Source organism: Scheffersomyces spartinae (assembly GCF_019049425.1).
Source record: "Scheffersomyces spartinae strain ARV_011 chromosome Unknown scaffold_23, whole genome shotgun sequence".
NCBI lineage: Eukaryota > Fungi > Ascomycota > Pichiomycetes > Serinales > Debaryomycetaceae > Lizanozyma > Lizanozyma spartinae.
In genome coordinates, this window is record NW_025065070.1 from 56,827 (window position 1) to 75,066 (window position 18,240).

General features: G+C 36.1%; 8 protein-coding genes across 8 annotated transcripts; 5 read left to right on the forward strand and 3 right to left on the reverse strand.

Annotated features, from left to right (window-relative positions):
- Positions 1-34: 34 nt before the first annotated feature.
- Positions 35-1,288, forward strand: KQ657_002741 (uncharacterized protein; the record flags this gene model as incomplete). Its single annotated transcript, XM_043193491.1, has 1 exon — positions 35-1,288. The coding sequence occupies one exon, from the start codon at positions 35-37 to the stop codon at positions 1,286-1,288; it is 1,254 nt and encodes a 417-aa protein (XP_043047328.1).
- A 108-nt stretch (positions 1,289-1,396) lies between these two features.
- Positions 1,397-2,029, reverse strand: KQ657_002742 (iron-sulfur cluster assembly protein; the record flags this gene model as incomplete). The annotated part of the gene is made up of 1 exon (XM_043193492.1): positions 1,397-2,029. One exon carries the CDS (start codon positions 2,027-2,029, stop codon positions 1,397-1,399), a length of 633 nt encoding a protein of 210 aa, XP_043047329.1.
- A 2,827-nt stretch (positions 2,030-4,856) lies between these two features.
- Positions 4,857-8,423, forward strand: KQ657_002743 (uncharacterized protein; the record flags this gene model as incomplete). Its single annotated transcript, XM_043193493.1, has 1 exon — positions 4,857-8,423. One exon carries the CDS (start codon positions 4,857-4,859, stop codon positions 8,421-8,423), a length of 3,567 nt encoding a protein of 1,188 aa, XP_043047330.1.
- Positions 8,424-8,449: 26 nt separating this feature from the next.
- Positions 8,450-8,788, reverse strand: RBP1 (peptidylprolyl isomerase; the record flags this gene model as incomplete). Its single annotated transcript, XM_043193494.1, has 1 exon — positions 8,450-8,788. The coding sequence occupies one exon, from the start codon at positions 8,786-8,788 to the stop codon at positions 8,450-8,452; it is 339 nt and encodes a 112-aa protein (XP_043047331.1).
- A 2,578-nt stretch (positions 8,789-11,366) lies between these two features.
- Positions 11,367-13,187, forward strand: TOM70 (protein channel; the record flags this gene model as incomplete). The annotated part of the gene is made up of 1 exon (XM_043193495.1): positions 11,367-13,187. The coding sequence occupies one exon, from the start codon at positions 11,367-11,369 to the stop codon at positions 13,185-13,187; it is 1,821 nt and encodes a 606-aa protein (XP_043047332.1).
- A 72-nt stretch (positions 13,188-13,259) lies between these two features.
- Positions 13,260-14,445, forward strand: TEP1 (putative phosphatidylinositol-3,4,5-trisphosphate 3-phosphatase; the record flags this gene model as incomplete). Its single annotated transcript, XM_043193496.1, has 2 exons — positions 13,260-13,264; positions 13,593-14,445. 2 exons carry the CDS (start codon positions 13,260-13,262, stop codon positions 14,443-14,445), a joined length of 858 nt encoding a protein of 285 aa, XP_043047333.1.
- Positions 14,446-14,487: 42 nt separating this feature from the next.
- KQ657_002747 (uncharacterized protein) lies at positions 14,488-15,048 on the reverse strand (the record flags this gene model as incomplete). The annotated part of the gene is made up of 1 exon (XM_043193497.1): positions 14,488-15,048. One exon carries the CDS (start codon positions 15,046-15,048, stop codon positions 14,488-14,490), a length of 561 nt encoding a protein of 186 aa, XP_043047334.1.
- Positions 15,049-15,400: 352 nt separating this feature from the next.
- Positions 15,401-18,127, forward strand: FAR11 (uncharacterized protein; the record flags this gene model as incomplete). The annotated part of the gene is made up of 1 exon (XM_043193498.1): positions 15,401-18,127. The coding sequence occupies one exon, from the start codon at positions 15,401-15,403 to the stop codon at positions 18,125-18,127; it is 2,727 nt and encodes a 908-aa protein (XP_043047335.1).
- Between the last annotated feature and the right edge of the window lie 113 nt (positions 18,128-18,240).

The window sequence follows — 18,240 nt, forward strand, 5'->3', positions numbered from 1 at the left end:
ATCATCTTGTGATAGTACACAAATAATTATTGTTATGGTTGGGCAATTTGACCCAGGAATGGAGAAGGGGTTCCAAAGACTTTCATTGGATATTCCTGTGTCTGTTGATCAATTCCACAAGGTTTACGCGTGTATTGAACAGGTTTTTGGATCTGTTGATCCTACAGATATACTACACAATGATCACAGCAGGAATGATAGTAGTCATAATCTATATGTACCGATTATTGGATCAAATATCATGTTTCCCAGAGAAGCATGGTACAGACCTGAAGTTGGCGTGAAGAATTCCAAGGTTAAAGTGACCCTTTTATCCGATATCATTCGAGTGGTTGAATCTGAATTAGAAGATGGTGCCACTCAAAGTGCAGAGAATGAAGTGTCGTTAGCGTATTTTGAAAAATTATTGGTGGCATTTAAAGTTTACGATATTCCTGAAAGAAGTTCGTTTGACAGTAATACCAATAACAGTAATAGTTTTACTGATAATAGTCTTGATAATATAAGCTCCAAATCGTCCACAGGTGGAAGTACTTGGAGAAGTCAAAGCAATGGCGGACAAACCAATAGTGTTTATTCCTTTAATGAACGAGATGAAGATAAACTCAATGGAACCATTCATTATGTTCTGCTTCCAGAGAATCATCAATATGGAAGACGAAGTTCAGTATTCTCAAAGGAAATATTGAACGGAAAACGAAGGTTACTGTCGTTCCTACTGAATAACAGCAGTAATAATAGCAGTAATGCTGCTCATAACAATGGTGTATCCACTGGTCCTGAACCAATGGAAGAAGAGGAAGACACTAAACGACAACAGGCTTTGTCTAATTTACTTTCGAAAACCAAACTTTATTCCAAAGCTAAGAAGAATCGTGATTCCGCTGGGTCTCAATTGTCTGGTGGTGGAGGTGGGCAAAGATCCAATCGAAATAGCTTTTCAAGTTCTACGCTCCACAAGGTCCAAAGTTCTCAAACGTCACTGATATTAGTTGAATCTGTTTCCTTAGAACGGAGTAGTTCTAACTTCAATAGTGCCATCCCCATCATGACTCCAGCACAGAAACTTGAGGTTCAAAAGTGTAAGAGTGAATATTTGGTAGAGACCAAAAAATTGGTCCAACTTGCAGGATCAATGGCCAGTTCATTGGATAGAGCCAACAAATATTCTCGGTTGATTCGATTCATTATGAAGTTTGTATTCAAGTTCATAATGTATGACATTCATCAAATGCTTTTAGATTATTGCTATGTGAAGGAAGCTGATGTGGTGAAAAGAATGTGCTAAACAAATGTATTATTAATCAGTTGGTCAACTGTATCTGTGTTTTATATGTATTCTGGTTACAATTAATTATAATAATAATATACTAATAATAATATTAATATACTGCTGCTAACAGTTGGCTAACATTTGCAGTATAACACTTAATAACTGTTCATTCTCGCACGCCGCAGCTACTCTTTCCTTATCATTCAACTGCTTATTCACTTGGTTCTCTGATTGGTGGGTTCCTTCCTTAATGAGAATTCTTATTCTGAATCTCGGAGGTAAACACCTCTCAAGCCGTACTCTGATTCCTAACCCAATTAATGTTGCAAGCGAACAGTGTGTGATAGTGGGAGTGATCTTAATCAAGACCTCACTTAAATCTTTGGTCTTGTCTGCTCCTTGAGTAACAGTGATATCTGATAAATTCACTACTGCCAATTGAGCTAATGTTAATGGATGTTCAGGGTCATTAATAGTGGCTATCAAATCAAAGATCTCCTGAGAATCAATATCTTCGTCCTCATCATCATCGTCATCGTATTTATATTCTAATTTATTACCAAGCTCTCCATCATTATCAATATCATCATCTTTACTGGCTTCATCTGCTTCTGAATCGGAATCTAGTGAAAGTCCAAGTATCGTCTCTACCAACTTATCATGAGGACTGGCACTGTTCTTAGTAGACGTGTCTTGTCTTTTAGGTAACTCAGACACATCTAGCACCGTGGGGTTGGCATTAATAGGATCAGACATTGGGTTTGAGGGAAGAGAAGGTGGTAGCATTGGTTACTAATGAGTGCTTATCAACTTTTAGAGACAAAGTAATCACATCACGTGACTGAAAATGTACACGTTCTTTTAATGTGACACCAGGTTCAACAATAGTGGATGAAATGAAAGCGCAGAAGAGTGATGAACGTGGAGGTTAGAATACATGAAGTGAATGAGGACCCAAATCCATGAGAGATAGCATATGAGGCAGTAAGCGAGAAGATAAATGAATCAGAAAAACATGAGGTAATGTGAGTAAGTTATCGTGAGACTGGATGCGAAAAAGAGAAAATTGTAACAGCGAGAAAACTCTTGACTGAGGTGTGAGGAAAGGGCATGGAGGAACTTCATGCGAAAGTGTCCCTGTAGAGCTTCATATAAAGCGGCATTAGAATGAGAAAAGCATTGAGTAGAGTATTAATATTCTTATTAGATTACGATTAGAAATAACAAGAGAGGACCTATGGGATGAATGTGACGAGATTATATATGTACTGAGATTGTATATTGAGACTGTGATTTAAAGAATATGAAGAAATCTTGGGAAAACTGGAAAAAGTAACGTCTATGATTATGAATCATTACGCTTTGAAATACTAAAAAAAGTATACAAATGAAATGTTTATATACTAGTATTTATGGATATTATGAATTAGAGGAAGTGTGGGAAACAGCAACTAATATCGTGCATTGTAAAACTGTAGGGTTTTAGAAGAATTAATAGCTGAAACATTAATCTATGAAGAAGGCACTGAAGAAGAACCATACAGAAAACAAATGAGAGCTACTTCTTATATTTCATATATAATTAAAATTAAAACAACTGCATTAGATATAAATTTTATATAGAATTAGAAAATTAAGAAAAATGTTTAGAATGTATACAAAAGACGGAAGAAGATATACATGTATATAATACTGATAATGAAAGAACAATAAAATTAGGAAACGCTCAAGAATCAGTAGATTTTAGCGAATTTTATATTGAGTGATTATAAATATAATTAATAGTTTTTTTATGTAGCGATTGTAACAAATCACTTAAAGTATTTCCAAATTTAAAGTATACTTATTATATTGTTATATCTTTATATAGAGATTTTGCCCCTAGTTTAAATTACGAGAATAGTGATGATTTGAGAAGATTAGGATTGAGCACACAAGGTAGATTTGAACCAGGAATAGAAGTATATTTTTTAATATATAGTGATCCAGATATTAACGTGAATTCAGTTATTACGCCAATAGCTAATTCATTAAATTTTTGAATCGATATCTTTTACAATCATAATCAAGCTCAAATTCATCTAAATTTAAATGACTCTTTTAGCAGTATCGTAATAAACTTCTTTATCTACATCTACGTATTGCAAAATAGGCTTATCTTTACACACATTTATAATAGGTTTTAGAAGAGCTAAAGGACAAGATCTTTAATAGCTAATAAAATATGGTTTTCAATAAATTCTTCTTCTAATATGCATTATATTAGAATAGACAATAACATATCTATACTGCTTTATTATAGAACTATATTTTTCTATATATTTTATGTTATATGGAACTGGCATAAACTTTAAGAAAGGGATATATTTTTTAGCATAGTTTAATGAAACATCAGGATTTACAGTCACAAATCTAGATAAACTAAGATCAATATTGACATTATTTTCAAATGAATTAATAGCAGACTCAACGTTTTCAACTATATCATCATATTTATTCAATTTAGTGAACCTAGGATTGTTTACATATTCTTTCAGTATATATCCTTCAATATCCTTTATACCCCTTAAAGATAATATATCATGTCTTTTAGCATCAAATAAAATAAGTCCGTTCAAACGAGTCAACGAACTATAGCAAACTGATTCTAATTCAAGAAAATCGAATTTTATTTCAGAATCTCTATCTACATAAGTAGAGGTAACACTACATCCTTTTAATGGTCCTAAAATCAAACAGCGCACGGCATCCAATATCAATACAGTGTCTAAGAGTTATTTCCAATTTTTTAAAAATATTATCTTTGAATAACTCTTTAAATTTGATTAAGTTGCCGTAGTAAGCATACTTATGTAGTAGATAAATATTATTTGGAGTCATAAGCTGATGAATATCATCATATCACATTACATGTTATACTGTTCTTTCTTCAGTACTAAATGTATAGATCTCTTTTATTTATTTTTGGGAGTAGAAGGAGGTTATAGTGACGAATATCTAATTTCTTATGAAGATAATGATAAATTAACCGTAAGATTTCATCTAAGAGACAAAGAAAGAGAAATTAAATCTAAATAAATTGGTAAAGAAGAGTTTTTATATTTATAAATACTTTCTGCAATAAGAATATCGATGTTTTAATTTGTGCCATCGTTACATAATTTAGTACACGGATTTCCAGCTGGATTTCTCTCAGGTTTTTTTCATTTCCTTCAATTCTTTAACTAAATCTATTTTGCCATACATTCTAAGGTCATCAAAGTTTGCTATTAAATCATTTGAAACTGATCGTTTCAAGGTTTCCAGCTTTTTGATAACATCGTTTTTAATCATCTTAGTGTATTTAAAAGTCACTAACGTACGTGTTTCCAATACATTTTTGCTTATGTATAAACCTTCAAAGCGAGGAAATGTAACTATTTCTTTATCTTTTTTCTTCCTATACCTATATGTGATAAAATCCATAATAATCTGGCATTATAGGTCTATATCACCAAAGTCGTGCACCTACCACCTCCAATATATGTATACAAAACGAGCCCCAAGTTTTAGCAGTTAACGATGCTGATATTCCCACAAAACCATGGATAACTACGATTCCCTACTACTACAGCTTGCGGCGCCCTTGGTGTTTGTGGATTTAGAGACTCCGGTGCCGATATCGGAGAAGATCAAACATAATCTCCATCGAAGCATTGCCATCAACAACATAGACACCAGAGTATGGGATAATTGCATTATACTGAATCGTCTAAATCGGGCCAAGTATCGGTTCCAGTACCGAAAATATGAAGCAATAGACTCTAAAGGCAGTTCAAAATTATCTCCGTTCCACCCTGAATCAGATATCTACCCCAATGGGATCATAAGCAGTAAGTGGTTTGAGAAATACATGAAGGATATACCCTTTGCGGTGATAACGGTGTATCAATTGAGTGAGGATCCAGCGCATGATATCAGAATCATTAATGAAATCAACAATAATGGTGGATGCGGTGACTCATTCACTCAGATCTCGGTTCTAGCGTGTAGTCAGCTGAAAGATATGGATAGAATAGACAAGATTAAGCTGGTGATTCATACCAAAATGGTATATTTGATTGACGATTCACAACAATTACCGAAGGATACGGATGTGTTGGTATCTTCATTAATCAACAGTTTAAAACAGTCGAGTCATTCATTTTACAGTGGCTTGGAAACAAGAATCAGAAACCGGAACTCCAAGTTCTATGCCTATCCGAGTGAAATTGACCATATTGACACCAAGATCACCATTTCACCGAAGATCCTTGAGACTCGGAATCTTATCAAACAAGCAATGGTAAGTCAGTTCTCTAATATGCAACATCTTGAACCGTCTATCAAACTACTTGAAGCTGCGTATCAAGCGCAGATAGCTTTGCTTAAACAGCATATCGATGTATTTGAAGACGCTCCTTCTACTCATGACCAGCAATTATATTTCCAACTTCGAACGGCCATTGACATCACTGCTTTCCACATAGTCAGAGCCCATCTTTCATTAGAAGACCCTATAAACGCATTGAAGAAACACCAAGCACACATTATGAATGTTCAGAACGTTGTGAAGACTAAGACTAACGAAAGCAATTGGCAATCTATTCAATATGAATGGCTAGCAGATTTGCTTTCACTTGTACCTGATTCTATAATACAAGCCATTCAACAATATCATCCTTCTTCAAAGAAGGCCGTGGCCAATCAAAAAATGGTCCACTTCTTTGGTGGATTCCAGTTGAAAGATAAGAACATGACCATTATAACCGAATCGGCATTCATCTATTCCAAGTCATATGATTGTTTAAAGAGTCTTACAACCTTACCTGAACCCGAACTGATCTACATGTCTTGCAAAGATTCATCTCTAGGGTTAACCAAAAAGAGAGCGACTCTATTAGAGAATGCATTATCGGCGTTATCTACAAATTCCTTAGAACTGAATGAAGAAGAAGACTATAAACATTTTATTGCATATTTGAACTGGCAAGTTGCCCAAGAGTATTTGCAAATGTCCGACGATACTACTGTATTGGTTAAGGCTTCGAACTTGTTAAAGACAGCTTTAAGCCATTTCCAAGATAATCATTGGAGTCTTGTTAAGGAAAAGATTATTGAAAAGTTGATTGAAATAGGCATAAAACTTGATAGCAACCCTGAACAAGTTGTTCTTTTTACTTTAAAGCTTTTACGTATGAAAAACCTTTTTTCAATCACCAAACACTTTGAATTTCAATTCCCCTCAGAATTCACTATGGATATAAATGTGCCTTATTTCGACACAACTGTCTTACTAGCTCCTCAATTTGGAGCAAAAGACATTAGAATTAATGATGTGTGCTTTACCCAAATAGAATTAAAGCCCACCATTCATAGGAACACTTTTCACCGACTTTTCCCTGGTTCAGAATACTCTTTGGTTATTAATCAACTTGATGTTGAATACACTCGAGTAGATGGGAGAAGAACTGGAACCAAATCGTTTCCTTCAATTACGTTGAACCATGATCCAACACGTGAACTGTTAAAGGTGACCCAAGTTGATGATTCAAATGAATTAAACCTTTCATTTGACGGAATGGAGAACAAAGTGATTTTATACTCACAAGAAGCTGATTGTGTGGGTCATCATAAGATTCAAACATTAAGATTCCAAAGTACTTTGGTTATTAAGAATGAGAAATTCGTCTTAATATTGCATTCATCATGGGAGGATAATTTGGATCAAATAAACCGGACCAACCAGCTTGTATCGACCAATTTCTATCAGCTGAAAGCTCTTCATCCGACAAAGCTAAGACTTAATGGAAGAATGCCTCACACTATTAAAATATCACCATTGGTTCCTGATGTGACAATTGATTGGAACAACCAAGAATTGTCCAATATCACCATTGGAGAAAAGGTTGAAATCCCCTTGGCTATTGAATATAAAAAGCCACACAAACATGCATATAACAGTATCAAACTTCAAGCTAATGTTGGAGTTCTGGATTCCAATAGTCGATTATCCACCAGATCTTACTGGGAAGGGTTTAAAGATGACGAATCGATTCCATTAGATGTTGGACACACTAATGTTCGATTATTTATTTCATTAATTGGGCCTTCAGAAGTTACCGACAACTCTTCTTCCGTGGAGGAAGTTACCATTAATTTGAAAGTACTAATTGTGGATGAGGAGGAAACTGATGAAGCTGATGTAGCTGATGAATTAATTAATGATAGTGGATATGATTTGAGTGTTGTTGTTGAGCCTATTTCAATGGTATTTGACATTAAAACATATGGTTTACCCATAATTTCCAGTCCGTTCAATGCCAAGTTCGTCATTCTACCAAGATACAGATCAGAGCCTGGGTTTAACGATATGCCTGTTCCTTTCATACTTGATGACCATGCACATGATTCTAAGAGTAGTTATTCAATGCCAGCAGTGACCAGGGTTTGGCTTGGAAGTCTTTCGCTTTTGGAACCAAAGCTTAAGAATATCAAAATTGATGACGTCAAGTTCTCCATGACTACCTCTAACCAAGACATGATGATTTCAAAACAAGAACAGAACAACAACAATATGTCAATGTTTACAGAACTCTTCTCCACAAAGAGTAAGATGGGCTTTTCACATCGGAATGTTATGATACTGACCAATGCTACATTGAAGTATCATAGACTGCAAACACCTAACATTACCAATGAATATACCACCCGAAATTGGGATATCTTACTCCCATTATCTGACCCCAGAGTTTTGGTTACCTTGACTAACGTTAACAAGACTTTGAATACTGTTACTTTGAAATATATCATCGAAAACCCATCTCCACGGGTGTTCACATTCAATACCGAGTTGCAATTGGACGAATTGTCTTCTTCATCATGGACACTAGACGAAGAACTGCTGCTGCTGCCTCCATTGAAGCAATTTGAAATGCCAGTGATGCCTTTCAATAGACATGTTGTTGAGTTCAAAGCCAGATATAATGATTTCAAACATAATCTAACACCCCTACCTTTGTTTAAAGTGTACGATGTTCACTATCATGTTTGGTTACCTACACTTTCGGTTGACTCCAATCTATTCATCTACAACAAGAGACTACATTGGCAGATTAATGGCCACAGTTAAAGTATGGCATTGACAGTACTTACTACTTAGTTGACACCCAACAATTCAACATCAAAGACCAAATTGGCTTGAGGTGGGATCACACCAGGGTAACCTCTTTCACCATAACCATCTTGGTAACCAATGTTCAATCTAGCAGTAGATCCAACAGACAATTGAGGAATACCCCAATCCCATCCCTTGATCACCTGACCAACACCAATGGTACATTGGAATGGCTTACCTCTATCACGGGAAGAGTCAAACTTCTTACCGTTTTCCAAAGTACCAACATAATGGATGGTAACCAAATCACCTGGCTTGGGGAAGGTTTTTCCGTCACCTTCTTGAAGAATTTCAACCTTAGTGTGTTGAGCAGCGGACATTGCGGAGTAGAATCTTAATCTGGGAGTAGTTCTGAAGACAGGGGTTCTGATAAAACAGGTTCTGAGCATCAATTGAGTTAAAAGAAGAAGAAAGGATTTAACTTAATATCGCCAATGTCCAAATTTGATCATCATCATTTGGCGGAGTCGGAAGTGGAATATGGCCTCGGAAAACGGTGAAATTACCCTCGGATATCAGTTCGGGATGCATTCCAAGAGTATAGTGATAACTAGAGAGTATTACTAAATGTGATCGTCGACAATGTAATATTAACAGCGTAACATTAGGAGTACGAAACTAACAGAGTAGCATCAACAATGCAACTTTAACGGTGTGACTTCATTATCTTTGTCCTGGCAAGTATTGTATTCCGAACCGCGCTACCGTATCCGTGCCTCTTTAAGAGATAAAGACATTAGACCAACTGTTTATCGCCAATACACCCAACCATTGCCGAAAAATGGCACCTTCATCGTTAGTTAAGGTGGAAATAGATCGAGATGACACCGGAGGAACATTTACCAATTATGATATTTTAAAGGGAACTGTCAGACTCACTGTAACCGGGGCCTTATCACTTAACTATATCCAAGTGAAGTTAGAAGGGGTATCTACGTCAGTATTGATGATCCCCAAGTTTAAGAAGGGTAGAAGAGAAAAGGATAAGCCCATTCAAGATCAACATCGGGTTTTGTACGATACTGTTATGGTGTTTCCGCCTAAGAATATTCGAGACGTTTCCAATGCCAAAGAGTTCACTTTAACTCCTGGTCAATATGAATATCCGTTTGAATTCAAGATGCCCTTGGAAAGCTCATGTGTTAAGATGGTAGGTATCACCAATAAGGTTGCTTTCAACTCCAAGAGTATTATTTTCAACAACAATATGTCAGATAATTTTAATGGCCCTGTTAAATTGGGGATGTCACTCATGAATAATCAAATTATAGAGTCACCTAATAATGTTACGAGTCATAATCAACAGTATCATATTGTGACTCAATTGCCTCCGTCTCTTAGTGGGATGGATGAGATGGCCAGTGTTAAGTACTTTGTTAAGGTTACTTGTAAACGGTCACTGCTCTTCTCCATTAACTTACGTGCATTAGATCCCTTCATTTTTCTTCCTTTGGATATGGATAGTCACAACCGACCAATTATTCCTGGGAGAAGCTACGAGGAGTATAGAGAAGTTTTTGTACGGAAGCTGACGGTGTTCAGAGAAAGATTACCGGAGATAGTTGGGGTTAGAATGCAATCTAAGTCTTCCAAGAGTAAGGCACAACAGCAACAGCAACAACAACATTTTACAGCTGCAAGGAAACCTTCATTTATTCAAAGGCTATTGGGAGCTTATCAATATCCATTTGACGCAACATCTTCATCGTCTTCATCGTCTTCATTATCAATGTCATCTTCTTCTCCTCATCATCATCAACAACATGTTGGAGTTGAAGCCAAAGACGTTCCCTTTTCCTTTGAGGCTCGGTTCAGACAACCAGCCTTCTTGATCCCTAACAAGCCTCCTTCGTTCCGTCTTTATATCTTATCTCCTTATCATCCAGCGAGATACTCCTTAGGGCAATATGGCAAGCCAGAAGAGAGCAATGGGTTGGGAGTCATTTACTTGCAATCGCTTGTGGTTACAATTGTTTCCGAAACTATTGCGTCTGCGGTGGAAAACAGTAATGGCGAACCAGAACTCCACAAGTGCTATAAAGAAGAGATCATTCCTGTTTGTCACAATTCATATATGAATATGAAGTTTGACTTGATGAATGCCAAAGCTCCAAGAAACACGGCTACTACTACGACCACCAACACAAGCACAACCACCAACAATCAAGATGTTAAATATGAACTTGAGATTCCTAGAAAGTTGTTTGCTAATGCCGTTCTACCTGATTTCATGGCTCCTTCGTTCAAAACTTGCAATATCACTAGAAGATACCATTTACGACTTTCTGCTGGCTTCTCTGCAGATAAAATAGATCACCACAAAGACAACAACAGTAATAAGATCAAATTAATTGACCTTGAATACCAGAATATAAAGATTTTAAGTGGACTCTTCTTATCAGCATTGAACTCCAAAAAGAACAACTCAAGAACAAATAGTCAGCTTTCCATTGGCCAGCAAAATGGGAGTCAAACTGGTGGAAGTCAAACTGGCGGAAGTCAATCACCTCCACCTCCAGATTTACCTACAAGACCCTCACCTCAACTGTCAAACAAATCTGACACTGGCGAGCTTCCAACCTATAGTGATGTCATGAAAGAACAATCTCTTCAGAATGAGCTGGAACACATGGAAGCTCGTAGAAGATACCAACAACATGAGCAATATTATAACAATCTTGAGTAATGCTACAGCTACTGCTTATAGCCTTTACAACGTCATTGGTTCACAAGGGACGGTACCCCAGAACAGAACCCTTAGGCTTTGTGTAACCCTCGGACCGATCGGTCGTGCGCGGTTCCAATCACCAACCAACCCCCGTGAAAAATTTGTACCTTGAGATTTAAAGTTGCCGTTGAGTTTATTGCTACACTTCTTTAAACCACTTTACAAATAAGATGAGTTTGGACCATTCATCGGGGTTCTTTGCTCGGAACAAAACGGCCATTGCGCTTACGGCCTTGGCCGGTGTTTCTGCCGCCGGAGCTTACTATTACTACACTCAAGTTCAAGGTGACAGTGATTCAACCAGTGAAGGTAGTTCTAAACTGAAAAAGAAGAAGAAGAAGTCAAAGTCAACAAAGGGGGGGGATTCTGAAGAATCTTCTTCTAATGGGGGAGCAAAGAAATCTTCCAATGGTCCAGTTACCAAATTGTATCCTGTTGATTCTAAAGGGTTACCAGCTTTAACTTCTGAAATCATTGAAGGATTATCGGAATCTGACAAAAAGGATTGGGCTGCAGCATTGAAAGAGGATGGTAATGGGTTTTTCAAGGAAAAGAAGTACACAGAGGCTATTGCCTTTTACACTGGTGCTTTGGAATTGAAAATTGATCCTGTTTTCTATTCAAATAGATCTGCTTGTTATTCTGCTTTAAGTGATCATGAAAATGTCATTAAGGATACTACTGAAGCTATAAAACTTAAGCCTGATTACACCAAATGCCTTTTACGTCGTGCTACTTCCTATGAAATATTGGAAAACTATCCTGAAGCTATGTTTGATTTAACCAAATTGACTGTTTATGGTGGATTTTCAAACAAGTCAGTGGAACAAGTATTGGAAAGAGTATTAAAAAAGCATTCTATGAAGATTGTTGAAGAAAATATGAAGAATGTCACTTTGGAATTACCATCAGCTTCCACCATGAGCTCATTCTTTAGTGCCTTTGTTTCTGAATATACCCCTGAAGGAATCAATGAAGAATCTGAAGGTGCTGATAAGTTTTTGTTTGATGCTTTGGCCCAAGTTTACACAGATACTGTTGAAGGCTATGAAGAAGGTAACAAGTTATTCAACAAGGCAGTTGAAGCTTATAATGTTGAAGAATTAACTAAGGAATCTCCAGAAGCTTCTAAGGCTGCTATTGCTTTGGAATATAGGGCTACTTTTAACTTTTTGAAAAATGATTCTGCTAGTGCCACTGTTGATATTGAAAGAGCTATTACCTTGAAGGCAAGAGCTAGAACTTATGTCCTTAGAGCATTATTGAATGCTGATAAATCTTCTTATGCTGATGCTATGGGAGATTTTGAAACTGCTCAAAAGATAGATGCTGAATCTCCTGATATTTATTACCACTTGGGTCAATTATATTATTTAACTGGAGAATTAGAAAAGGCAAAGACCAATTTCCTTAAAGCTAAGGAATTGAATCCTCAAAATGTTTATGCTTATGTTCAATTGGCATGTATTACTTACAGATCTGGTAAGTTTGAAGATGCAGAAGAAGAATTTGCTACTGCCAAGCTTAAGTTTGCTACATCTCCCGTTATCCCCAATTACTTTGGTGAAATCTTAACTGATCATGGTGATATTAAGGGAGCTTATAAGCAATTTGATACTGCTGCTAGATTACAACAAGTATTACCCACTTATACTGTTGGAGCTTTACCATTGATCAACAAGGCAAGTTTATTGGTCAAAGAATCACCCGATAAATTAAATGAAGCTGGTGCTTTATTGGAACAAGCTTGTGACTTAGATGCCAAGTCCGAATTGGCCAAGATCTCATTGGCTCAAATCAAATTACAAAATGAAGACGTTGATGCTGCTATTCCCTTGTTTGAACAAGCCAGTAAATTGGCAAGAACTTTTGAAGAAAAGGTTCAAGCCACTTCGTTTGCTGAAGCCACAAAAATGCAAAAGAGAATTAAAGCTGATCCAGAAATCAGCAAAAAAATGGAAGAATTAATGCGTCAAAATGGCCTTGCTTAAAGAACCACCTCCCTCTTATTGTTGTTTTGTATATATTTTATCTCCTCCATTCTTATAAAGAACCATATATGAATGTTGTATGTGTGTAGTTTATATTCTTTGGTTGTATGCAGGTGACGATCACAAGAAGAAGTATATAAGGAGGTTCAGATCCCCCCAGTGAAAACAAATACCTTCGTACTCTGCTGCACAAATAATATTCTATGCTAATAATATTTTAAACGTATATTTACTACACCACTGTTGTGTGCATTACAGTATCTATTGTGTATCACAGTAACTGTACCCTGTTGTAGTTTCCAGTAACATGAAAGCTTGGATAAGGTCTGTAGTGGCATCTCCCAAACTAAGTCATTATGATCCTCATCTGCATACTGAATTAGACCTATCATATATTACTCCCAGGTTGATTGTGTGTTCTGGCCCGGTATCTGATTGGCTTCATACTTGGTACCGGTACCATGTAACTGAACTAGTTGAATTCTTAGATACCCATCACCCCAATAACTGGCACATGTGGAACTTTAGAGGTGAAGGGTCGGGGTATTCTGATTCTCAAGTGCGTGATCAAGTATCTCATTATCCGTTCCCCGACCATCAAATCCCTCCGTTAACTGTGATATCTGAATGCACTACGGAGATTGATCAATGGCTCCGGAAATCTCCAGATACGGTGGCAGTTTTGCATTGTAAGGCAGGGAAGGGACGTAGCGGAACATTATGTTGTGCTTATTTACTAATGGGAGATCCAGCCGTTAGCGGGCTACAATTACCATCTACCAATTTAACTGTTGATAATGTGGTGGCAGAATATACAGCCAAACGAATGCGTAAACAATGTGGATCAGGGATCAGTATCAAAAGTCAACTTCGATATTTAAGGTATTGGAACAAATACTTAATGGACCCACCGGAACAACCACTAACCACCAGTGTGAAGATAACTAGAATAGTGCTCCATGATATGGCACCTCTGGTGAAAGTGCAAATCCAGTCATATGTAGAAACCAAAGGTACTTACTGCATTCACAATAACAGTACATTTACAATGGGGAAAGAAGTGAGGGAGTTGGAAATAGATCAAGTTATGGATACACCAGATATACGGATTCTTATTGATGACTATGCTTCTTTCTGGTTTAATGTTAACTTTGAACAACTGGGCACCGCATTTGAATGGACTCAGTTTGATGGGTTCAAAGGTACTGGATACAAAGGAGTTGCAAGTTTCCATGAAATGATATTATATTGGCAATAATTATATGCTATAGATGCTACTACTACGGTTAACTACCCTTCTTTAACCCCCCCTTTTTTGGATATCGATTTCAAGCCAAACTTCTCGAAGATGCTTTCGTACTTCATCATAATGAATAGGATTTCTCTTCAACTTATGAAGAGAATTCTTCCCCAAAGTATACGGTTTTGTTAATCTGATTTCATTTTTGATGACAATATCATTCTCCTGCCATCGAACACCATCAACCCCCCATTTTTCCACCAATTTTTCAAACAATAAATGGGCATTGGTAGTTGCCTTAGGATTAGTACTATTCCCATAGACAATGATGGCTTCATTCAATTTCTTTTGGAATTGATCAACGTTAACCTTTGCGAAGCCACTCGAGGTCATTTGATTCCCAGTGGTTTGCCTGTTGAGAGATCCTAACACCTGCAACAGCTTGATGAACTGAGTGTTTATGAATCTATAATTATCTTCAGTCCGATCTTTATTAGCTGACGTTCGCAACACTAGGATATCATCGGCATAAGTGTAAATGAACCCTGTGATGGTGGCATCTAGATTTGTGGTGATCTTCACCTTAAGGTTGATGACTTGAGATAAAGAATGGGCCAGCATTATTGCTGTGGAAGAGTAACGAAGAAGTAAATGGGATTGGTAATAAACGTAGTTGTTTGGAAAGTTTTCTTGTCGGAAATGCTGAGATCCGGGGGTATATCCGGGGATACAATGGTTAAGATGAGATATACATATAAGCTGTATATTATAGCATGAACTATGGTATGCCCTATGGTGTACACTATGCTATATACTATTGTATAAATGCTATTGTATAAATACTATTGTATAAATGCTGTTGTATATACCGTGATGTTTATTACATTAGTGTTCCCATTTGTCCTGCACGTGGAGGTGTACGGGTGTCTGGATCAAAATAAGCGATAATCACAGCTGCAAACACCAGACAACAATGAGCTCTCCTCCTTTAACTATGACCATGCAGAATGATGAAGAAATTCTGATTGACCAATTGGAAGACCAATTGATAGACCATCCAGACGCGTCTACGCAACTATTCCTTGATGCGTCGCTCGATAAAGCATTCCAAACCAAACTTAATGCCAGAGCAGAAGAATTATCTACCCGAGAAAGTGATCAACAGAACGATCATATATCAAATTCCACCAATGAAATCAATGAAGATAACTTCAAGTTCGATAAGACGGGATATCCGTATTTAGTAACACGATCACATTTACAATACGAGCATTTTGAGTATCAGGATCTTGACGTTGAACTTTCAGAATGGTTTGTTTTTAACGACTACCAGATGTTTGGGGGGTTTGTTAGTTTGGTGTGTCCTGAATCAGCCAATGAAGATCAGCAATTGAGTGAAGCCATTAAGGACTTAGAAGCGTCAAAGGAAATGTTCGAGTCTCAACTGTTGGGTAGAGCTACTAGAAGATTACTCTATTACTCCTTTGGCAAATATGATATATGTCAAGATCGATATGAGCAGTTGACATTGATAGAGCAGAACAACTTGAAGCTTTATCAGATGGGAATAGTTAAGCCATTGGTGCGATTAATCAAGAAGTTTCTCGAGTCAAGACTTGATGATAATGGTACTAGTAAGGGGAAACCATTCACTATAAAGGAACAAAAGGTCTTATTTCAACTTTTAACGTTATTATATTTCCTATTGAATGTATTCTTATTCAATAAGGATTTGGTGGAATATTTGGAATTGAGATCTGTGTTATCAGATTCCAATCTTATAACGTTAATTGTTAGATTTATGGATTATTGGAAACTTCATCCTAATCCTACTTATAGATTACGGAATTTAATATTCCTATTATGGAAACTATTACTTATTGAAATGGGTGATATGGAGGATTTAAAGAAGGCAGATGCCTTTTTGGTTCAATTGCATAATATTAAGAATAAACAAGATAAAACAGATGAAAAAAGGAAACTCATCTGTTCACCTTTAGATTACTTTTCTTTTAAAGAAGATTTATTGGATAAGTATCCTCTACTTGATTGTCAAATTAAGTCGGAACAAGAACAAAAACCCAAAGGTCTGTCTGATTTGTCAGAACTTAATAAGAAGTTTGAACAATTAATGGCTATAAATGATCAATGCTCCTCAATATCCAATTATATTGATTATCCTCGAACAAACAAAACCCATTCTGTTTTAAGTCAGTTGCCTCAACAAAATATCCATCTTTCAACTCCCATGCCATCCCCATCGATAGAACCGAGTGAATTCATGAGTGGTGGAGAAAAGATTCGAAAGTCATATCAAGTAAACCAAAGTATTCCATTTATTTATCCTCAAACCACAGATGATATTGAAGTCCCCTTGGCCATTAAAGAAGCTGATGAGATCTTGAAAGCCAATATTTACGATAGTTATTCCGATAAAAGACTTTGGAATGAAAGACAGAAGTTCATGTCACAAGAAAGAGGGTATATTAATCAATATAAGAATGCTAAAGATTATGATGAATTTGAATTTGATTATAATGAAGGTCTCTATAAGGAATACCCTCGGAATAAATTTGAAATCAGTTCTATTTTAAATGTGGAAAAGTTTTATGATGAGAATCTTCATCAATTGCATAGTTTAATTGAAGTTTTATTAGAAACTTTAAAATCCAATGATTTGGATTTGAATTTGAATTATTTTGAATGGGAATTGGGGTCCAATTATCAACAAAATAGAAGCATTGAATTTGATGAAAGTGCCAGGCAAAGAGTTAATTTTGTTATGATGCAACAATTGGAAGTTTATCAGCTGAAAGAATTGATATTAAAAGTTAGTTGCAATATTATTATCTTATTATTACGATGGTTTAAAGTCAACCATATTCTTAAGGCTTATTATTTGCTGACGATTTTATTTGATCAACAATTTTTGTCCACATCATTAGATTATTTGGGAAGAAGTTTTAATAATTCCAATTTACAGGCACAAGACCCCACCAAGGAAGAAGACCATAATAATAATATTTCAACCAGTGCCAATAATGCCACTAAAGATGATTTAACAGAATACCAAAAGTTAATCAATGAGAACAAGTTAATGAACCCTTCAATTGAATTAAAGAAGTTTGAATTCTTTAATAATTGCCACAATAAAACAACGGAAACTGAATCATTTGAATTGATCAATAAAACTTATATTCTGACATTACCCCGAGTTATTGATAAAGATAACATTAATAACATTTTCATTACCAAATATAATAAGAATTTCTGTTCCATTTTGGTGAACTTGATGAATATCACCAATAAAGTGCTTATCAAGGGGATTACTCAACGAATCTTCAGTATTAATGAATTGAAACCTTCAGAACTTTTCAAAATGTTACTTTTGAATTATGATAATGAACATTTGAATAAACCAACCCTCAAGACTTTAAAGAAATTAGTACCTTATCAAGGCCGGAAATGGAAATCCATGAATATGGATTTGATCTCATTAATATATCTTAATTTGAGATTATCACTTAAAGATAATTGGTTAAGTGGGAAGGACTTGGAAACTGATTACAATAAGAGTTTTGATCAAGAAGTGGCTTTACGGTGTATGCTACAATTTTACAATATGAGAAAGTATCCTAAAAGAATGGAACATATGGGGTATACACTAGAATTTGATGGTATACCTGACCTATCAATTTAGAGAAGGAACTTGGAACAGAGTTGGAACCGAATCAGAGCTACAAGTTATTAAGAGACTCAAGCCCATATTATATAACGATATATATTGTGCCGTGCACTACCTTCTTGCTCTAT